This window comes from Apteryx mantelli, chromosome Z, assembly GCF_036417845.1.
Source record: "Apteryx mantelli isolate bAptMan1 chromosome Z, bAptMan1.hap1, whole genome shotgun sequence".
Lineage (NCBI taxonomy): Eukaryota > Metazoa > Chordata > Aves > Apterygiformes > Apterygidae > Apteryx > Apteryx mantelli.
The window spans coordinates 11,226,800-11,249,014 of NC_090020.1; the positions used below are offsets into that span (position 1 = coordinate 11,226,800).

Sequence of the window (22,215 nt, forward strand, 5' to 3'; positions counted from 1 at the left end):
AGAGAAGGCCAGAGGAACACTTACCTTGTCTGGATGAACTACAAGTACTGCTTTCCTATAGAACTTCTTTACTTGCTCAGGAGTTACCAGATCTGCCATACTAACTGGTTTCCACTTGTTTTCCCCTTCCCAAAGCACAGTATGAAGAGTGGATATTAATGCTCTGATGTTTCTCTCCTTTCCTTCAATCCATTCAAGAATCTGGGAAAAAACAGAATACATAAAAACCTGAATGCAACACATGTAAGCATCCTCATTCTACCTAGACACATAACCTTTACTCATTACTCTGTACAAGGTTACAAGATTAAGACCTATTTCAATTGCCTTGCTGTGCTCTTCACCCAAGTCTTACTGTGTTTTTTAATCAGGCATCCAAGGTTATTAGCCACTCTAAAGTCACATTTTGCATCTGCCACTAGAGATTCTCACACATTATTAGTTTGGTTACAGAAATTCAGTCACCACAAGAGAAATTAATTACTGAAATAGTTACCAATTACAAAACCCTGTATCATTAGTTACAAGAGAATTGAGAAGAGTAATTAAAAACATCTGTTTCAACTACATTACTTCTCTGTGAGGGCATAACATTAATTTCTTTGCTGTCTTTACTAAGATTCTTACCTGATTTGTACACAAAAGCTTCAAATCATGTATGTTAACCATTAATGTTTCAGTTATCTGCAGGGATGCACAACTGAAGTGTTCTTTCAGATATTCCCTTGAAAGTTAATTAGAATAATTGGCCATTTCACAGACTTGATACAGCTATATTCAAACCACTGTGATAGAGTGAAACAGCATCTTCATTTAACACAACATTATGTAATATGAAATTCTCTGCCCTCTACCAGCACTGGAGCATAATAAAATGTTCACTTCTATTTAGTGATTTATGTTAAAGGACAGTCCTGCAAGTGCTGCACACACTCTTCAGGTAAGATGCTTTGTAAGAACAATTTCAAGTATCCCTCCAAAATCCTTTTATTAAATTTTCTAAAGCACCATAAGGACTTCAAACAACTGTGAAAATATATTAATGTTTAGTGTTATCAACAAGCAATATACCACAAAAAAAATCTGAACAGCTGATTAGGTAACATCCCACAGACTATAAAAATTTTAATACAAATTTAATAGTGCATCTCCAAAATGGCATCTTTCAGTAATTTCTTAGGATAGCAGTAGTACTAGTTTACTGGTAAATGCAAGTAAATGCTCACACTGAAAACAGCTCATCTCATTTGCCTGTTCTTTGAAAATTACAGTTCTATATTACCAGCCAAATCAGTCTTTGCTAGGGGGATGTTTGGAAATACCGAAGATAAAGAACAATTCTGGCTTAAAAAAATAGACTGGCAACAGTGCTTGTTCTTAAGTTCTCCAAGTTTAGCCGAAAGAAATGGGAAATCCCTCTCCCTCCTTTAACTTAATTCTCAGTAGTAAGTTACTTGTAGTCAACAAACCCAGTTTATAATTAGGCAATGCCCTTTTATTAATAAATGGCTAGCCTTAAGGAACAGAGCACCAGGTGAGAGGTACTTGAATTCAAAACTAAGGTTTAGTGTCCAAATTGCTCCCTTGAGTTTCAGTTCTGTTACAATGTTCTTCACACCATGAAGACCAGTTTTCCCCATACTTTTCTGCCCATTAGACTTTTTTCCTTTTTCCATTAAATCAATGAAATACATCCTCAACTTCTTTGTTACCATTTCTTGCAAGATACAAACAAGATTACACTACCATCCCTTCTAAACTTTCTAGATTATAACAGCATACCTGCAACACAACTCATTCCCTCTGCTGCTTTGTTATCCTCACATTTATAAGAAAGCTTTACCATTTCAGAACCCTTTGGGAACTACACAGTTTTTGTAGCAATATCCCTGCTACTTCATTACCTGTTGACTGTAGTTTATGCTAATTAATTTGTACAGTCATGTGACAAGGTCATTTAACTACAAATAAAACTATTCTTCTGCTTTATCCGTTTCTTCTGTCACTCATTGTATCTGCCTGCTCACCTGCTGTTACCAGCAGATCTAAGCATAAGCTCAGATTTATCCTTGAATCAAAATCACTATTAAACCAACCTTCAGTTTCAAGGGGTCCATATCTTTTGACATTTCTTGTTTTCTCATCTCAGCAATTGTCTTTGGTCCCTTTTTATCAGATTTGGCTGAAAACCCTTGATTAGATAAGAGATCCTCAAAGTCATTTTCTGAAACCTTTGGCTTTTGACCTATAAAAGGAAAAAAACATTACATGAAAATGCTGTCATATAACTTGGGGAAATGCATGGCACTTAGATAGAGGTGTCTGACATTTCTCACTACCATGATGAATACCCTGAAGTGGCTTGATAAACCCCACAACACCAAGAAAAAGACAGGAATAGAAGAGGTCAATGACAACCTTTCAGTCCAGCAGAACAGACTCTCATACACGTGATGACTAATCACTTGAATGCCCTTTTTCAGAGATTGCAAGTAGATTTGAGGGAGAGGGTGCACACATTTACCTATTACTATTTTTGGAGATAGTTCATTTTTTACTATAAAGTAATTCTAACTCCTGTGCAGTAGTTTTTCAAATGACTGTATATTCTAGTCAAGAATGTACTGTACATTTAAGTATGTTGAAACTTATGTCGAATAATAAAGGATTAAAATATCAACAAGAACAGTTGTTACAGGAAACAGATTTAACTGTACTCTGCCAAAATTTTATTTTTTTCAGAGAATCGTGGAATAACACTTTCAAAAGGACCCCTGGATATCTAGTGCAATCCCTGTTCAAGATAGCAACAGCTAGATGGCTCAGAGCCTTGCCCAGCTGCAGGTTAACTTTTTCACAGGTGGGGATTCTACAGTATCTCTAGGCCCCTATTCCAGTGTTTGACCACACTCAACTGAAATTTTTTTATTATCCAGACTTCCCTGTGTTGCAACTTCTGTCCACTGCCTGTCATCCTATCACGACCCTCCAGATGCAGATCAGAATCATTTCCACTCAGAAGTCCTGGTTGTTTAATGATGTGCCAGCTAAGGGGAAGCATTATCCTGACACCAATACACAGGTAAAATAAGACTTTCCAAAAGGCAAATGTAGAAGAGGACATGCCTGTCCCTATACCTCTAGATTTGCATATTCAGCTGGAACATTTTAAGGGAATGGTTCCAAGGATAACAATTCCCACCCCATTCCCATCCCCATTTAAAACAAAAGAATTTCCCACAAGTTTAAGCTCAGTCCTTTAAGACTAGCTATTATTCTTCAGCCAGGAAAACAGTTGCATCGTTTTGCCTGTGTATCAGAAGTTGACTAGCAGGAAGCAGTGATATAAAGCATTTCTCCCTACATGCATGTAAATTTACCTTTCTAATCAGGTGATGCAAAAACACCACCCATCTGGGTTAGTGAATATAATCTTGAGACTTTACACCCAAATTTGCATAGGTTTGGATAGTCAGCTCATTTTTGTGATATTCCAGTGTAGCTTTGCAAAAGTAGGACAAACTTACCAACATCTTTTCTGATGTCTACTAAATACCACTTACAAGCAAGTGTAAACAAACAAAAAGATGAAGGTACAACAGTTTCTTCAGCTGAGAGCACGTCTTACTGATTTCACACAGGCCATTACAGTAATACCTTCAGAAAGCTTACCAAAGCCTGGGGTTCTGACTCCTCTTTCTTCTCGTCCTCCAATCACGCTGAAGTTTACCGTATAATTGGGTTTAGCTGGTGTGCTGGGTTTAGGTTGGGACTGCCATGAAGTACTTTGTGGTTTTGTGGTTTTCTGCCACTGGCTTCCTGACTTCTGAGATGGAGCAGACTTCTGAGCAAACCCACTAGTTGGGAATCCGCCACTGGAGGGACCTAACAATAAATACTCATTCAGTTGTTGTCCATCTTGGTATCTGTCACCTATTCAATGCAGTAAGCCAGTTTCTGACTTTGACATCTAACCACACAGAGTTTACAGTGATGCTAATATTGAAGAGAAAACATAACAAAAGTGCATGTAAAACAATGAAATATTAAGAGTTTGATTAAAAGGTAACTTGAATTACAGGAGTTAAAGCCATTACTGGAAGTCTTCCCAGCTCTTGCACCTAAAAGTTTGCAACTGTCAGATTTAGCAGAAGCATTCACTTGTCTGATCAGCCAGGCACATGCACTCATCAGAAAAATCAATTCAGCAATGACAGTAGTTCCTCCTGCCAATTCATTACATTTCAGTGTCAAGGCATACCCGAGGACCCTGAAAGGCTAATTATACGATCAATAAAGTGTAGCCTATTTTGAAAGCAGTCATTTGAAAATATTCTCAGTCTTTTCTTCAGCAATTTCTTGTATAACTATAAGAAAGATGAGAAAGCTTTTCTGTAGGAGCATTATCGAGCAATGTTACACACAAGAGGAAAAACACTGAAGCCTGTTGTTACAACCACCCTGGTGTGCTCTAACCTGTGTATATCGGAATAATATTGCCTTGATTTGTAGGATCACATTTCCTTTCATTAAAATCATATAGATAGAACCGCTTAGTGGCTTCAGCTGCTGTTTACTTCTTTGGCAAGAACATCCATGGCCTTTTCTCAACTCCATTACACTCAAGGTAAGCAACTGAGAAGAATAAAGCTTTGCTATTTTTAATTCACTAGTCAGTTCTCAATCATGAGGACTAGCCTGAGATTTATTATTCAAAACCCAACCATGATTAGATTGCCCTTGACTGACTTCCTTCAGAAAGATTTCTAGAAAAGTCAGTTTCCTTGACAACTTGCAACATAACATTTCCTTGCCTAAACCCAGGACAGAAGAAAAGCAGCATGGTGGCTGAATTTAGATGTGTCTAGAGTTTTCAGAAAGGAAAAATTTTATACCACATTTATGCTAGCCCCAAACAGATTTAGACCTCTTCATGGTGGAACAATTACCTAAAAATACCAAAATATATTCAAGACTAGTGGTCAAATATGGTTTTGCAACTGAAGCCAGCAGGAAGTTTAACACTAATGAAGTACTGATCCTTTAAAAAAGCAAGACATTTTGGGACATTTTGACAAAATTATGATCCCATCTCATTTCCTCAAGAAAGGTGGATTAATGTTTGCATCTCCACTTATTTTCTTACTCAGCTGCTGATGATTAGAATTTAACTTCAGTTGAAACGCTCCTGCTCCATTCTTGTTTCTAATCATGTCTTTTTCCTCTGATATTCACCACAGAGCCTTAGAGAAAAACTCACCCAGCCAGCTTTGTCAGGCCAGACATAGCAATGTACATTCAGTTTCTTCTTCCAAAACTGGTTCCCCAGCCCTGGGCACTCCTGGCAGCCCACACTTTTGTAGCTGCTGCATACATTTATAACAGCTTACACAAGCAGATGTCTCACCAGTGCCTTGTACAACATAACATACTATGCTTCTAAATACCTCAGCTGATATAACCTAGGATTGCATTGCCTTTTTCATAGGAGCATCTACTTGGAGACCAAACCAATTCAGTCTGGCACTTCTAACTTGTATTAGCAAAAAATCCCTACTACTAGTACATGATCTTGCACACTGAAAAGCAATCTCATTCTATTACTCTTGCAAATCATCCTACATTTATTACTTCATCCTCAAGACTATCCAGCTCTTCTTATAGGACAAGTCAACACTTCACTGTCTCAGCAGCAGCTTCCAACAGCCCATCCCTACTTTCTCATGCAAGATTATTATTAGAAATTAAACAAGACAAGTGAGAGGACCAACTCTCAATCGCCACTGGTATCTTACTCTTAGTTTAATATTACTGCTTTTAGCTACCATTTCTGAACTGCTAGTACAGCACTCCAATTAAGCAACTTTCACTCTCAGAACACTTTTTACAGAATAATGACCTGTATGTGAAGTTCAAAACACTCCTAAGGGCAAAAGACAGACTAAATTCCAGTTCTTATACCTCTCTGAAAATCCATTTCAGTACTGAAGTTTAACACAGTGATGTCTGGCCTCTTTCAAATGCAGCCATTTTTCCTACTGAAAGTTAACTGGAAGAGTAATGAATCAATCCAAATCTTGCAAAAATCAGTGGAGTTCCTTCTGTTGGTTCAGTGTGTTTTATACCTAAATCTTAACATCAAAGATAAATTACTGGATTTTTTTTTTCCCCTCTCACACTACCTATAAAGAGTTAACATATCCAGAGTTTCCTTCATATTAAATTGAAATGTTTTGGAAATTGCTTACTACAGAGCAGCCTTATCGGAATTACTCCAGTACTTCAATTTTTGCAAGTAATGATACACAGGCAACATTGGGAAGCCACACATTGCATGTCACACTGTATTTAAGTAAAGATAATTCCACTGAAAGGATATTTGATCAAATTGATGCACAGTTTTAAATATCAAGGCAACAGGATAAACCTTTTAACCAGAAACCTAAATATAAACATGCTGCAGGCTTCAAGTGACAGCCATACAAATTACTCATATGGAAACAGTTGACATGGTATAGTTGCCATAATTATGAAGTTAACTTCCAAAGCACCAGTTACTTCTGACAATACCTTACATTCCAGCCCACCACAGTGGTTATAAGCAGCTGCTAGATCCTTTTCCTTCTTGAAATTGATTTGGGAGGAGTTTCTCCTGCTGTCTTTTGCATACGAGTTATCACAGAATTGCCAGTGTGTGGAAGAGAGGTAAACTAGCTTCCCTGACCCTTAACATTTATTTTACAGAAAGCATTGATTCTTCAAGGCTACTGCCACCTTATCTTACTACTTTGGCATGCAAGGGCCATAGAACTAGTCACAACCTACCAAATTATTACTCTGGAGAAATTAAGAATAGTTGTCAAGTGGCAAAAGGCTGGCTTCAGCACAACACCCTCTTTCAGTTCCAAGCTAAGGACGAAGCATACTTCTGCAACTTGGCAGTTACAGGCTGTTCCGAATTGTTGCTTGGACTCTTGGCATCCAGCCTCATTGAAACAGCCACAAATTAGTCATTTGCTATGGCAATGTGGACCTAAAATGCAAATCAGCTCCTTTTATTGCCCTTATTTTTTGCTGTTTGAGAATGCTCCAAGGCTAAATGAGTTTGGGTGAACATAACACCCTGGAGACATTACTCTGGAATCTGTAGAACAGAAAATATTCATAATGCTGATGGAATTGGTACAGAAGTATAAGATGAGCACAAATCAGGCCCAACCATGACAGATTCTTCAGCAACAGAGCTATAAAGGACTACTGAATTAAATCAAAGTATTGAGTCCAAAGGAAAACAGAACTGTCATTTTAGACCTAAACAAGAACTTAATTCAGATCTCCATTTTATATTCTTTACAGCACAGTATCAATGATAGAAAAGAAACTTCATGCTCAGTTGCTGAATAGAAGACCCCTGGCTTCTCTTATCTTTTCAGCTAGATTCTGAAGCATTAAGTGCTTATCCTGTTTCTGAACCACAGCTATGGTTATATTCTAAAACGTAATTCTGGAATTTTCATACCATCCCTGTAAAGATTCAGTCTTTTCTTGTTACATGTCTATTCTCAGCAACTGACACTGATTGTTACCAATTAAAAGGAAAAATCTTCCTTTTTATAAGCTATCAGTTACCTTTATTGGAACAAGAAGCAAATTAGAAAGTATCAGTTCTAAGTATCAGTCTCAAAAAATCTTACCTGGAAGACCAGATCCAAGGTTGGCAAGATCAGCAAAAGGGTCAAAGTTCTGAGATTTAGCTTGGCTGAAAGATGGACCTGAAGACACACTGGACTGGCTCCCTGTGGTAAAAGCTTGACCTGCATAATAAGAAAATAACATATTTGGCACACTTGGGAATTCAGAAGAAACAATAAAAATACCATTTCCACAAGAACCCCAAATACAACATCCCCAGCATTTTGCTACATAGAATCTTTTACTGTGACTAGAATCACTATTACTGTAGGCAACTGAAACTATTTGGTTCTTCTGCCTTGAACTTACTCTGGGGAGAAAAAGCAAAACAAAACTTCAAGCACCTTACTAAAGGGACTAAGTATGGAGTCCTTTAACCAACAAAAGGAAAGGCTTGAAGACATTCAGTAGTTTCAGGTGGTTAAACTGACCAAGTCTGGAGTGTTTCTTATTCTCTTCTAACGGAAGTATTTAACTCATAATACCTTCAAACAGAGACTTCTTCAGCTGTGGTGATGCCGCACTGCTAGTCGTTGAGGAATCTGCCCACGAATCCCATCCACCTAAGAGATCAGGGTGGCTTGAAGATGATGATATTTTAGGTGGCTCTGCTGTCAAATTCCCTAGAGAAGAAAAAATCCATTATTATCCTTTAAGGAAACCATCACAATAACAGACAATGCTGGGGGCTGACCTGCTGGAAAGCAGCTCTGCAGAGAAGGACCTGGGAGTGCTGGTGGACAACAAGTTGACCGTGAGCCAGCAATGTGCCCTTGTGGCTAAGGCTAATGGTATCCTGCAGTGCACTAGAAAGTGCACTAACTTCTAACATGTGTCCTAACCAACATACAGGTTTATAATTGCCATCTTTTTGTCCCCAGATTCTCCCCTTTCATATTCACACACAGCATGAGAGAATAATCTTCAGAATAAGAGCTGCTAAGTAAGGAATAATCCTTCGAAGTTGCATACCAGCTCTGAGCAGTCCCTCTAACCACTGCTTGCAGAGATTCACAGTACAGTAGCGTACCTTTTGAAGGCAACAATTCTTTCACTGCTACAGCAACAATCAGTGCTACAGGGGGAGATGATGTTTCACGAAAGCTGGTATGTTTTGGGGTACTCTAAGATATTTCAAAGAGCTGGAACCAGGAAAGTAAACCCAACAGTAGCTATCCTCATGTAAATAGTAACATTTTGATGCTTTGGATATGTTTTGATTACTATATCACAGCTTTTCACTTCTCCCAGTTTCTCAATTTTATATTCTGAATACCAATACCAAATGACAACCTATTATCTGAGGACCTAGTCTAAGGAAATAATTCGAAGCAAATTAAACATCCCTTCCACCACCTCAATCCATCGTCTAACACTCTTAAGAAACTACACGTAGTCCTTACAGTTGCAAAGAGAACATACAAAATACTCTGCAACAAACATGCTGACAGCACATACCACAGCATAGTCATATTTCTCTGCTGCATGTAAAGACAGACCTTAGAACAAAAAGAGCTGCCAAAGCCTACTGAAGGTATAGGGAAATTTGGAGCCCTTTCTCCAAACTTAAGTCGCATCCTCCTGCCTCCAAAACCAAGGGAGAAACAGTATGCATTTGCCCTTCATTAGTCAAAACCCCAGCTATCTGCTATACAGCAGCTGTCAAAGACTAGTCAAAGTCTCCAACAATTGCTGTCGGTTCAGAAATTTGCAGTACCATATGCCATTCCCAAGTGTTAAAGAGGCTTGAAAATAATCAGTACTAAGTTCCAAGCTAGAAATAGTTTTGGCTTAAGCTCCCTGCCATGACAAGTTTCTCACACAGGCATGAGAAAAATGTACAGCCACTTACTGAATGAACACTTTTCCTATAATAAAACCAAGGACAGAGAAATAAGAAAGGATACGGTTACCTACAGCTGAATGCATCTGAAAGATTAAGAAATACAAAACAACTTAGTGTGTGCTGTAAGTAATTGTGCATTTTAAAGAGCAGTCAAGTTAACCCGCTGAACAATGTGGGGAGCAACCTACTGCTGTAAACAGCAGTAAATTCACTGTGAATAGCTACTGAAGTCATCACTTCTACCCACGTACATCCATAACACTTCCATCAAAAATCTGAGAGCATGGAGCACAATGTCCAGGAGACAACACACAATATGCTTAAAAGAATAGAGCATATGCCTATTTATTTCCAGAAACAGAGCAATCTTCAGTGGTACAGACTGGGCATTACAATAGGTTTTACAATCAGGAGATACCATTATAGACACGCAACTGACTTTCAAAAGTTTTCTGAAGGGCTGACCAGCCCACACGCTGAACCTTATTTCTGCAGCCTGGTACACTGGAGTTCATATAGCCCCATTAAGACAGAGGAGCAGAACATCTATCTTAAGAAAGGGTAAAACATGAAGCATAGCTAAATACTCCAAAAGCTGAAGAAATTCAGAACATGAGCAAGCAAGCCCCTCCCTACTTGTTCCTTAAATTCTTCTATAAAGGGCATCTTTATAATCCTTCACCATGCAACAGTAAAACTAGGCCCTGACTTCCAGTTTTTCTAACCACTCAAACCAAGCTAAGAGGTAAGAATAAGTTGGTGGTAATCAGATCACACTTTCCAGCTTCCCAAAATAAAAGGCCTGCTTTTTACTATATCCTACGTAACTTCACAGTACATTTTCTTTATTTAACCTGCCACCTACACAGGAAATCCTTTAATCAAAGGCCAACAAGATTTCCTCTGAATTAAGTGACTGGTATAGTATGATGCAAGGCTTCTTAAGCTTGACTAGAGCCTGACTGAGAACACAACCACTTAAACTGCCTCTACTCTGAAGAAAATTATACTAGTCACTCAAGCTTCTGATGACTTTCCATGCTTTCCGCTATCTTTTCATCAGATCACTTTATTTTGGCAACAGGAAATACATTCCTGGCCAGACTTTCATTAGAACTCATCTGCTGCTTGTACATCCAGACTAAGCAATTCTGTTTTCAAATGTGCTCACTAAACAGATATCTCCAATAAGGAAAAATGGATACTCCATCTACTGGAAATAAAATTTGCTCTTGCAAATGGGGCCACTTAAGAATTTATAACCTGCTCTTAAATTTAAGTGAACAGTCATCCCATAGCTGAGTCTCTGCCAAGTGACTAAAGCTTTGTGGAAGATTAAAATACCTTGTAAACACATTTCTGTTGAATTTCAATTACTATGTATTTTTTTATTACAGGACAATGGATTGACAGACCAGATTTAAGAACTATATTTCCTATGCTAAAATTACATTTTAAAACTCCTTCAGTGATTTATTTCAAATTTTAAGCCACATTGAAAAATGCAAGCCCAAAATTCTGTTTCAACTGTGTTTACTGTAACAGCTTTTCTCCTGGTATTTAAAGAGGTTTAATAATTATTTACTGCCCAGGAAAGCTTATCCATTTCTTTAACATTTAATTCCAGACACTCATTACTGCTCCAACAGCATGTTAACTGTATCTCATTGCTGCAGCTTATTTTAAATGAATACTGGCATTACTACTAATTTATTTTTAATGAGTTTAAAATTGCTTCTCAGTTTAATGACCTGATGCTTGCATTTTTGCTCTGCTCTCAATAAGATGCTTCCAAATCTGTCATTTAAGTGCTGCTCTTTGCACTTTTCTCTCCAGTCACTAGTTAGCATGTCCTCTCATACTCAGTCACTGATATTAAAAGCATTATAATTAATATTCCCAATTTTACTGCTAAAAGTTGATGTCAGTAACTGAAGTAAATGCTAAAGGATCCAATACATACCTGACTTCAGCTAAACACACAGAAGAGCTGTCATTTAAAAGGTAAACTTAAATGAGCATGAAGTGTTATCCCAATTCCTCCACCTCTGAAGGGTTTTTAAAGTCTGCATAACAACAGCTTTAGAAACTGACAAATACTGGGAAGTCATCTCTATATCTGTAGAAATCTACAGAATATCAGTAGATTATGAAGAGGAAAAAATGGGTACATTTGGAGTATTTTTGCCAATGTTGACAGAAACCGCCAAGAATTATATCAAAATATCAGAAATATCAGTGCATTGTCAAAATATCAGAAATAGTGCATTCACCATGGTGCAACTTGTCAACCTGAAATCAGGAAAAGGAAGTACAGAAGCACTGAAGAACAGATAGCAATATATACTTCCTTTATCTTCTGCATCTCCTCAAATGTTAGACTCTGGCAACTCAAAACATTCTCTCCTTGAGGCTGCAGGTAAGTATTTAGAGAGCAGAAATTCTCATTGGTCTGTTTTTTCAACTTAAATTCTGTATACAAAGAGGTTCTCTTGCACGTAAGAGCTTTCAAAAATCTGGTTAAATTCCTAACACAATGTTTTGAAAACCACATTATGTGGGGATAAGATTTATACAGTCCATTGAAAGCACCAATCCAGATGCTAAGGTTTATCCTAAACACAATTAAAGAGATAGACTATCCTACTCTTTCCCCTTCCTTGAAGGGCTTGCATGTATCCTATATCGGACAATAAAGTCAAGATATAGTGGACTGAAAACTGGCTAAACTGATGGGCTCAAAGAGCTGTGATCAACAGCAGGAAGTCCAGCTGGAGGCCTGGCACTGGCGCCCAACCTCAAGGGTCAGCACTGGGGCCATTACTGTTTAACAGCTTCATTAATGGCCTGCATGACAGGGCAGAAGACACCCTCAGCAAGTCTGCACACAGTGCAACACCAGGAGGACTGGCTGGTACACCAGAGAGCTGTGCTGCCATTCAGAGGGACCTTGACTGGCTGGAGAAATGGGCAGAGAGGAACCTCACGAAGTTCAAAGGGAAACACAAAATCCTGCATCTGGGGAGGAATAATCCTATGCACCAGGACAGGCTGGGGGCAAACCAGCTGGAGAACAGCTTTGCAGAGAACGACCTGGGAATCCTGGTGGATGAGTTGACCATGAGCCAGCAATGAGCCCTTGCAGCAAAGGTGGCCAAGAGCCTCCTGGGCTACATTAGAAGTGTTGTCAGCAGGTTGAGGGAGGTGATCTTTTCCCTCTGCTCAGCATTTGTGAGGCCACATCTGGAATGTGGTGTCTAGTGCTGGGTTTCACAGTACAAGAGAGACATGGAGCTACTGGAGTGAGTCCAGCGAGGAGCCAAAGAATTGAAAGATTGGAACATCTGTCATTGGAGTATATCAACATGTATAAATACATGATGGGAAAAAGTAAAGATGACTAAGACTCTTCTCAGAGGTGCCTAGTGATAGGACAAGAGGCAATGGGCACAGACTGAAATACAGGAAACTGATTAAACCAAGAAAATTTGTTTTCTATAAGAGTTATCAAACATAGGAACAGGTTGCCCAGAGAGGCTGTGGATTCTCTATCCTTACAGATATCCATGTCATGACTGAACACAGCCCTGACCAACCGACTCTAGCTGGCCCTGGTTTGAGCGCAGCAGGTCAGACTAGATGATCTCCAGGGGTCCCTTCCAACCTCAGCCATTTTGTGATTTCTATGATATAATAATGTAGAATGGTTAGAATAAAAACAGTGTAAGTGGACTGCAGTAGGACTATGACAATTGGTTCAAGATATGAGTGAACTATTGCAGACCTTTAAAATGCAGCAAATACAACTGATAACATTTTATAATTATCACTGCTCTCGGGATCACTTCACTGGTCAAAGCTAAGGATGACAGCAGAGTACCCAGTGAGCTAGAGGAGTCAGCAAGAAAGGAGTTCAAATCCATGCAGCATATGGCTGTTCTTCTAAAGCAATACCAAAGTAATCCCTCTTCCAACACAGCACATTACGAGCACAGGAGTCAAAACTTCCTGCCATGAACTTCATTTCCTCCTCCTTAGGATTTATCAGTGTATTCCATCAAGTAGAAACTCAACCAAGCACATACACAGTTGTATGCTAGAAAAGTTGTATAGTTAAGAAAATAGGTAGTGAGAGTAGATTTTGGCAGAGAAGATGCTCCAGTGATCACTGTCAATCAAATCTTTCACTGAACTGCAAAAAAAAATTATCTTTGTTTGTCACCTCATGCAGTGACAGTGTCATAACTAAAAGTGGCATAAGAGTGGCAAACATAAGTATATAACTAAACAACATGCAGCTGTTGCTGTACCTATAGGAACACAAATGTTTCAAATTGAGCAGTAAGTGGGACAGTCCTTCCCCTCAGCAGAATCACAACTGCAAGATAAGACTTAATTTACAGTAAAGTGACAGGGTACTCAGATGGCTAGTCTCATGTGTGCAGAGGAAAGCCCTCATCTCAGCCAGGCAAATACTGCATCTTTTATCTAATTTCTGTGTAGTTAAACACAGAAAGTACATCACGCAGAGCTAGAGTCAACTACACAAATTCTGACCAAGACAAGGGGCAACTCAAAACTGTTTGCATAAAACAAGCTCTGTGAATAAAATGTTCTTGGATTAGAGGTGAGGAACATATCACCACTTTTAATGAGTTTATAAACTGGAAGTAGTTAAGTGTACAAAATAAGCAGCACTTGAGTATTACGCTACCCAGTCTAGTTCTTAACAGCACACGTTACTCAGTCTCTTAACAGAGCACTTTCAAGAAAGTGAAAGGAAAATAAATTCTGAACAGTGGAAAAGATACGCAGATATCACTGTCTTTTGTGCCACACAAACTCATCTCCATCTGAGTACAAAACCTGTTTCTCTACAAGGTTATTTTAATGCATCACTAGGAGGGAGGAAACTAAATCCATCACTTGAGTTTTCTTGTATTCTTACCTGAAGGGCAAGAGTTGAAAGGGTGAAAGTTTAAAAACCTCAGGAACACCACTAAAAATTCTTGGGGACCTGTATCATTTTTGACATAACTATACAAGTTAACACTTCTATTTTACCAGGATAAGTATAAGCAGAAATAACAGCCATAAGAGCTTACTGATCTATTTTCTAGATTTCACATTAAAGTAATTAAAATAGAAGTTGTCCTAAACTATGATTCAAAAAAGTGCAGAGAAAAAAGCTCTCATCTTAGACTATGTCATATTTCTGAAGACAAGTGAATGAAAGAAAAGCCTAGAAAGAAGGTGCAATAACAGATATCTATGAGGATAATCATTCGCAGATGTGGAAAAAACAAATTTTCATTTTTTGAAAGTGTCAACCCCAATATCAAATCTTAACCAGTTGTTCCCTTCACATATGTTCCCATTCTCAGAAAAAAAGCCTCTCCAAGTCTGCAATCTTTCCCTCTCCCCCCACAACCTTATTGTCCCCCCCTCGTTTAAAAAATGACAGATAAAAAGTTAGTCCCACAAATTCTGTTTTTGCCACATTTGAATTAACATATTGACCAATAGAAAAACCATACAACCATGTACACACCGCTATTTTTTGAAAGTCAAATGAGAAAGCAACACTCCTGCTCCCCTTCCCCACCAGTTTCATAATGGCATGTTTCTATTTAAAGAATAAGTACTATTGCAATACCATCAATTCCTTGCATTACTAGCTCTTTTTCCACTTAAAAATGCACAGGGTTAATTTGCTGATTACTACAACTGAGTCTGAAGTGTTGATTATACCAACTTTAGAAGGCATGAACAATACAATTTAGCTTTTTTACTTTAAACAGATTTTAAAACAAATGCATGAAGGAAAGGTTTCACTAAGAACACGTCAGAGAAACCAAATGACACAAATAAGATTAGAGTATTATATAATGTATTCTGTAAGTACGTTATCAGAATGCATTCAGGTCAAGAACATCCAGCTAGCATTAGCTCGCCTTTAAGACACTGTTGTACTCTAACTTGCTTGAATTGCTTGTTTCTTTTCCAAGGCTTCAAGAAAATCTTTAAAATATGAATAGAATCACAATAGCATTCTCTCATCTTGACAGTATGTTCACAAGTGTTTGCGTATCCTCAGTTCTAAGAACTCAGAGGAAAAATCAAACTCTCAACCGAAGGTTAACAATGCTAGAAATATTCTTGCATCAAAATGACATTATATAGCAAAATCTTGCTACCTGGGACATATGTATCTGTGTTCCCAGAGCGAGGAGCTAATTAAAACAGAAGTCAACAAGTGGATCTACTCAGACACACTAATCCACATTGACTAAGCTGAAAGACAAATGTACTGAGCAGCAGAAACTGTTGAGAAAGAGATCATCATAAGCACACTTACCTAAGTTTAAGAAGTCTGAGCTGGAAGAAGGTGGAAGTGAACCATGTGTAGAAGGAAACGTACTAGATGTAGATGTTGAATTTGGATTAAGAAAATCTCCAAAGAGGTCTGGACCTGACAGTGTTGGATTCTCAGGACTCGATGACATTGTGAACGGATCAAAAGGATCAACTAAAAGAGGCAGAAAACAAAGTTATCTTATGACAAATTTTAGGATTAATGAAGCTTCAGAAAAAATTTCTACCCCTGGGGTCACAGACAAAAAGTACAGTTTCTGTTGGTAACTGGACCAGCCTCCTGAGAGTTTTTTTTGTGGCAAAAAGTCAACATTGTCCCTGTCCCGACACTGATACTTTCATGTTCTGAAAGCATTTCAGCTATACACAACAATAGCTCTCTTCAAACATAAATCCTTATCAAGGCTGCATATATTCAGCCACATTATTTTCCCTTCATGTAAGGCACTCCTTAAGTTTAAGTGATCATTGCATATAAACAAAGAAGTTATTTGTTTCTACAGTTGCTTATAATGCCAAATCTCCAAGGAATTTAAACAAAACAGACTAAACTACTAAAGTCAAATAAAACATTCATCCTACCACTCTGACTCGAAGGCATTGGTGAATCTGGGGCTGAAAACGCGTCAGCTCAAGAAGGAAAGCCAGCAGAAGCAGGGCTTTCAGCAGGTCTTTACTGATCACAGTGAAGAAAACTAATTGGAAGAGTATTTATAGTCAGCATGGGGTAACATGTGACAGTCAGCTGGAAGCAAGGCTCCAGATCTTCCCATTACTGCTGCCCTCTAGGTTCAAATCCTCAAAAGCCCAGGGACTCTTGCCAGATTCACACAAAAGCTAAAGCGGAGGAATAATCCTGCTACAGTGCCCTAGTGCCTACTGCATCATGAGGTGATGGTCACATTGCATAGCACTCAGTAACACTTCAAAAAACACCCTGGATTTTCATCTATACTAGCTCTTTTACTGCAGCATTGTACATGTACAAAAGCTCAGGTACAAATGTGATAGGAAAACTGAAATGCAGCAGGGGCCAAGTATTCTTATTCCTATAATTATCCTTCTCTCCTGAGCCAGTTCAAAGGCAGAATGAGATACACACGTGACTACTGCTCAGGGTTTTGGGGGAGTTCATGTCATAAAGTTAAAGTTAAGGAGATAAAGGTTCTGCTCTATACACTTCTGCCTATGTAAAAAAATGATAAAATTGATTTCCACATTGACTGTAGTAACAAAGGCAATTCAATAGAATTACTTCAGAAGACAGAAGTATTAGAACTCACATAAGTGCTCCAAATAACCATGCAGCTATACTTGGATTATAGCTATCAATCCAAGTGTATTATCTCTGTGCAAAAAGGCTAAACCTTCTGTTTTCTGATTATTTGACTAATATTCTTTAAAATCTTACTGTAGTACTACAGAGAACTGCTATGCCCCAAAAGTTTAATCAAGTGACACAAGGAGCTAGCAATGCATCACTAAGAACAGGACCTCCAAATTAAAACACCTTATTTTAAGGCCAGTTAGGTAGCAGAATCTAACATTCTCTTTCAGGATAAAGATCTGCCAACAACATCAGTAAGAGCAGCAAGAAAACAGCCTTTCACAGTAGTATTATCCAACTGGTCTAAACAGTAATCTACAGGATTTCCAGTTGCCTAGAAGTCTTATCTGATTAACACAGCCAAAAAATCGCACAGAGCCATTTGACCTACACAGCACAGCTCTCCACCACATCTAATGCTACCATTCTACGTAAAATGTAAGAACACAGTAAGTCTTTACAGTTTTGTAACTTAGCAAAAGTTCTTTACAGCTGGATCTAAAAGATCAAGCATACATAACATTTGCATGGGAAAGCCACTGATTCTTTAAGTGCAGTGAATTTCCTCGAAATTCAAAACCTGACACTTGCTTGTTCATATCAGTCAGAGGATATTGTCAACTAATAACAAAATACATAGATAGAAAAGGTTTTTCACTGTTGAACCTATTTTTCCAGTAACGTAAGAATTGCCTCTGAGCCTGAACCACATGAATAGTTTAACATAGAGCAATTTGTCTGCTTCATGCAGTAAATAAGCTGTTCTATCCAGATTCTTGCTATAGACATATGTCCTCAGTGTACATATCAAAACATGATACTCATTTTCTGAGTGCAAAGCAGACTGTTTTTAAATGTTGGCCAGCTTAAGAGTTCTGATGTTGACTTTACATACCAGAAGACATGGCTGCTGCTGAAGACATAGTCTGAGCAGCAACTGGATGCTGAGACTGACTGCTGAAAAAGAAATCTGTTCCTTGTCCCAGAAGATCTCCGGTGGACTCCTCTGAAATCTGTGATGTGTCACCCACAAAAAGATTGTTCAACAAGTCCGCATTGCTTGATGAAGGATTTATTTCTGAGATAGGTTGTTTCTGTTCCGGTGAAACATCAGAGTCTAGTCCCAGTAAATCTACATTCTCTTCAGAAGCAGGTTTTTGTAACAGGGAAGATGGTGTTTCAAAACTGGCTTCAAAAAGCAACTCTCCTTCTGGAGTAGAAGAATCTTTTTCATCAACAGTTACTGCCTTTTCTTCTCCCGAAAGGGTAGGGAATTCCTCATCAGAAGGATCACTCTCCTCCTTGTCATCAGTTAGCTGAACATGATCATTTCTGGATGAATTGTCCTCTACTCCACTTTCTGAACTTTTTCCATCTTGAATGAAAAGAAATAACAGTTTTAGAATACCAGGATTATCCTGCCAACTAGAAGACGACAGGCTTATGTGGTGAGACCATGTGATATCAAACCTTGTGTGAGAAGCTTTGATAAATCAAAAGAGATAAGGGGGGAAAAAAAAATAACCATTGCCTATCACATCTGTGCATATGGCAGGCAAAGGAGCAGCTCCTTCCATTTTAGCTCATGCACTCTACTAGTAAAGATTAGTCATGTAAACAGAGGAGTTCTCCAGGTACAAAGCATAAGCATGAAAAAACTGACATATACTTAACCTACCACACCAAAAAATAAGCCACTGTGGAAAGGAAGGTAATACGAATACTTTCAGAATGTGACTGACATGGACACATTCCTCAGTACATTATGCCATGTATGGCTTAAAACAGCCTTCATTTACTGCTGCTCTAATCCGATACCATTCAATGGCAACATATGCTGTTACTACAATTTCTCCATCAGAGATGAGTCCAGGAAAAGCGCTTGGACATGTACTATGAAGTTATATTTTTTCAGTCCATATATACTTATCTGGACCATTTGAGATTCACTGGCTAATCTACCTTTTCTCCATTCCACCACCAGCCCTAGATGGAGCTGTGGGAATACAAGGCTTCCTTGCAGACATTTAAGGTTAGCATTCTTGCAGAAAAGGAAAGATTTGCTCAGCATTTATAGGTTTGTACAATACAAAAGTCATTACCTAATGTTTACCCAAATGAAGCTGAACATTTACTAAGTTGCAGAGCTCACTCTTTTAAAATAGTTTTTTCTCATGATCTGGTGAAACAGTGACTTTGCCTTTGTCATACAAGGCAGCCAAAGGAACAACTGTAGAATTCATCGGAGGGCATACAATACAACATACAAGAAATAGTTACTTCAAAGAAAAAACCTACCTTTCCAGTCCAGAGAATGAAAGAAGTTATTTGCATCAGTACTACTGCTGTGTGGAGATTCTGTCTCAGTAGGTATGCTTTCTGAAGATTGCTCCAGTTGGGATGCTTCTGCTTCATATTGTGCAGTTGAACCTGGCTGTCTAGGCAGCTCTGGTTTCCCTAGAAGATTAGATTTTAAACCAGGATCCTTAGAGGTACTCGTAACAAACTCAACCCTGATCGCACAGTAGCTGGTATCTGACTTACGCACTGACTACTATGGCAAAATATCTGTGTCTCAAAGCAGCTATTACTCCGCAAAGGCAAAATGCCTTAGATTTGAATTTAGGATTATTAACCCTATTTCAACTGTGAAGACCTGTAAAAGCCTATTTCCAGCTGCAACATTAAATTAAGAAGTCAGATTGATAGCAAAACTCAGGTATTCATTCAGGCATTCTACTTAAATTTGTAAGAAATTTTAACCAATTTTTAGTTACATCTAATCATTAACAGCCCATTTGTACCACCACTTCTAAATTACGCAAGAGCAGCTGTGAACAAAGTCTGCAGCAATTTAAGTGAAGGAAAAGAACATGAGAAAAGGATACAGCTACAGAAAGTACCTCAAGTGTAAGGCTAGAGAATAATACAGAGTTGTCAACAAGCATCTCAAAAGAGTTAAGTAATATACCATGTGCTGCACTTAACCACTCTTCATATTTCTTATTTGACAATCAGATATTAAGTGACTCTTGTATTAAATTGTGTTGAGCTGGGTTACCTGATGCTATACTGCCTCCGAGAAAGGAAGGTTTCCTCATTGAAAGATAAGGACTCCCTGAACTTATGAGTGTTCATCCACTAATTTGGAAAGAATAGGATGCATGAATAGGATGCATGCTTGGGAGAAAGCTCTGTCTAAACCTAAATATCAGACTGGTAAACCTCCTTCTGCATAGTCTACTTGTAACGTACAGAAATGCTAAAAAATCCATTTCAGGAAAAGTACAAAATTACGGTTAATGAAATTATGTCAGTTTATCTAAGGAGAGAATTCATTTAAGGAGAGTTTTATAAAACATGTTCATAGGACAGGAGGAAGTGCTATTGCCTCCCCACAAGTTTTAGCAAGAAATGTTTTCAACGGAATATGAACCCCTTGCATTTCACTTCTAAATCAAAAAGTGAAAGTGACTTGTTTAAAATGAAAGATAAAGAAAGAAAGACTAAAATCAAAGGTCCTTATTTTCAGTGAAACACCTTGACTTTAGGGAGCTCAGAGTTGTGTTCACAACATGATTTTTAAATCAGTATAAGCTAAGTTAAATAGAGCATGGCTTAAACCATAGTGCAAGTGCAGCAGAACATATGCTGATAAAAAGATAAGACAGCGGCAGCTATCCAATATCAAGAGAAATAGAATTAAAATATGGAACTAGAAAAACAGAGAGTAAGATCTCATGTATGGTGTACTAGAAGCAATGACCACAATACCATGCTTTTTAAACAACGGCAAAAATGGAGTTACTGATACATGGGAAAGAAGAAAGATACTGGGCAACATTAACTGGAATTAATATAGACATCTACAGATGAAGAACAGAACATGTGGTCCAGGAGGATTTCTTAATAGTACATGAGGTATAGATGAGAAATTAAACAGCAAAATTACTTAGCTATATGTAAGAAAAAATGTTTTTATTAAGATTTCAGTTAAGACTATTTTGAAGAATGCTCAATTTTAAGTGAAGTGATAATGCCAATTTAGCCAAAGAATTCTTTTAAGACATCTGTCTACAAATCCTGGCTGTCAATTTCATTTGTTAAAATCCCTCCAAACTGCATTTCTGGAGCTTTAAAACAGGCAAATTTAACAGTAGAGATAAGACAATAATCCAATAATCCATTATTGGACAATAATTTATATTTCTTTATACAATTCAACTTTCTGAAGTGATATTTACAAAAAACCTTTGTAGTTTAACATTTGAAGGAATGTCAGAAAACAAACAAAAATACACCCTCAAACACTAAGCGCATTAGAAACTACATTCTCTAGTTTTTTAAAGAGATTCATTACCAAACTTTGATAAAATTTCTTGTTGTTCCTCTCGGGTGGAGAAAAGGATCTTGGGATTCAGTCCCTTTATGTTCATGTTTTCCCATGGTGGCTGTTCACAGCTAGGTCTATCTCTGGGCTCCACCTCCACTTCCAAATTGACTTGAAATAAATCAGGATATTTTTCTTGAATGTCACAAGCATCCAGATCATACCTGCACAGACACATACAAGTAGATTGAAACTAATACCTAACTAGATTAAATTCACAGCAATCCAAGATAGAAATTCAATGGAATTCATGTAAAGCTTGTGTCATACTTGTTAACTTTTCCAAAAAAATTTAAACAGGTGATATTTAGGTAAAGAAATATTTTTGTATTGTGAAGAAACTTTCTGGTTCACTGAGGTTAAAAAAACCAGTCATCTTATTGCAATGGATCTCCCAATTCGTAAGCTTGACAGGTTTGAAAGAAAACATCTTCCAAATCATCTACAAAAGGGCATCAACAACATACTTGGCAAATTTCACTGTGGTGGCATTTCGGGGCACAAAACCTGTGTGGAACTGAATCTGGAACATCTTCATTGAAGCCATCTGTTGAAAACAAGAAATACAGGGAAAGCCCATAATTC

At 38.0% G+C, this 22,215-nt stretch overlaps 1 protein-coding gene across 2 annotated transcripts in view; it reads right to left on the reverse strand.

Moving 5' to 3' along the window:
* GAK (cyclin G associated kinase) overlaps positions 1-22,215 on the reverse strand; it is a 79,036-nt gene that overhangs the window by 7,014 nt on the left and 49,807 nt on the right. For both annotated transcript variants that reach the window (XM_067316594.1, XM_067316595.1), the window contains 10 exons: positions 22,098-22,177; positions 21,601-21,794; positions 19,539-19,697; positions 18,136-18,615; positions 15,897-16,067; positions 8,178-8,315; positions 7,695-7,814; positions 3,673-3,885; positions 2,097-2,245; positions 25-201 (listed from right to left, as the gene is read on the reverse strand). In XM_067316594.1, coding sequence (XP_067172695.1) covers positions 25-201; positions 2,097-2,245; positions 3,673-3,885; positions 7,695-7,814; positions 8,178-8,315; positions 15,897-16,067; positions 18,136-18,615; positions 19,539-19,697; positions 21,601-21,794; positions 22,098-22,177 — 1,881 coding nt within the window. The remainder of the gene's footprint in view (positions 1-24; positions 202-2,096; positions 2,246-3,672; positions 3,886-7,694; positions 7,815-8,177; positions 8,316-15,896; positions 16,068-18,135; positions 18,616-19,538; positions 19,698-21,600; positions 21,795-22,097; positions 22,178-22,215) is intronic.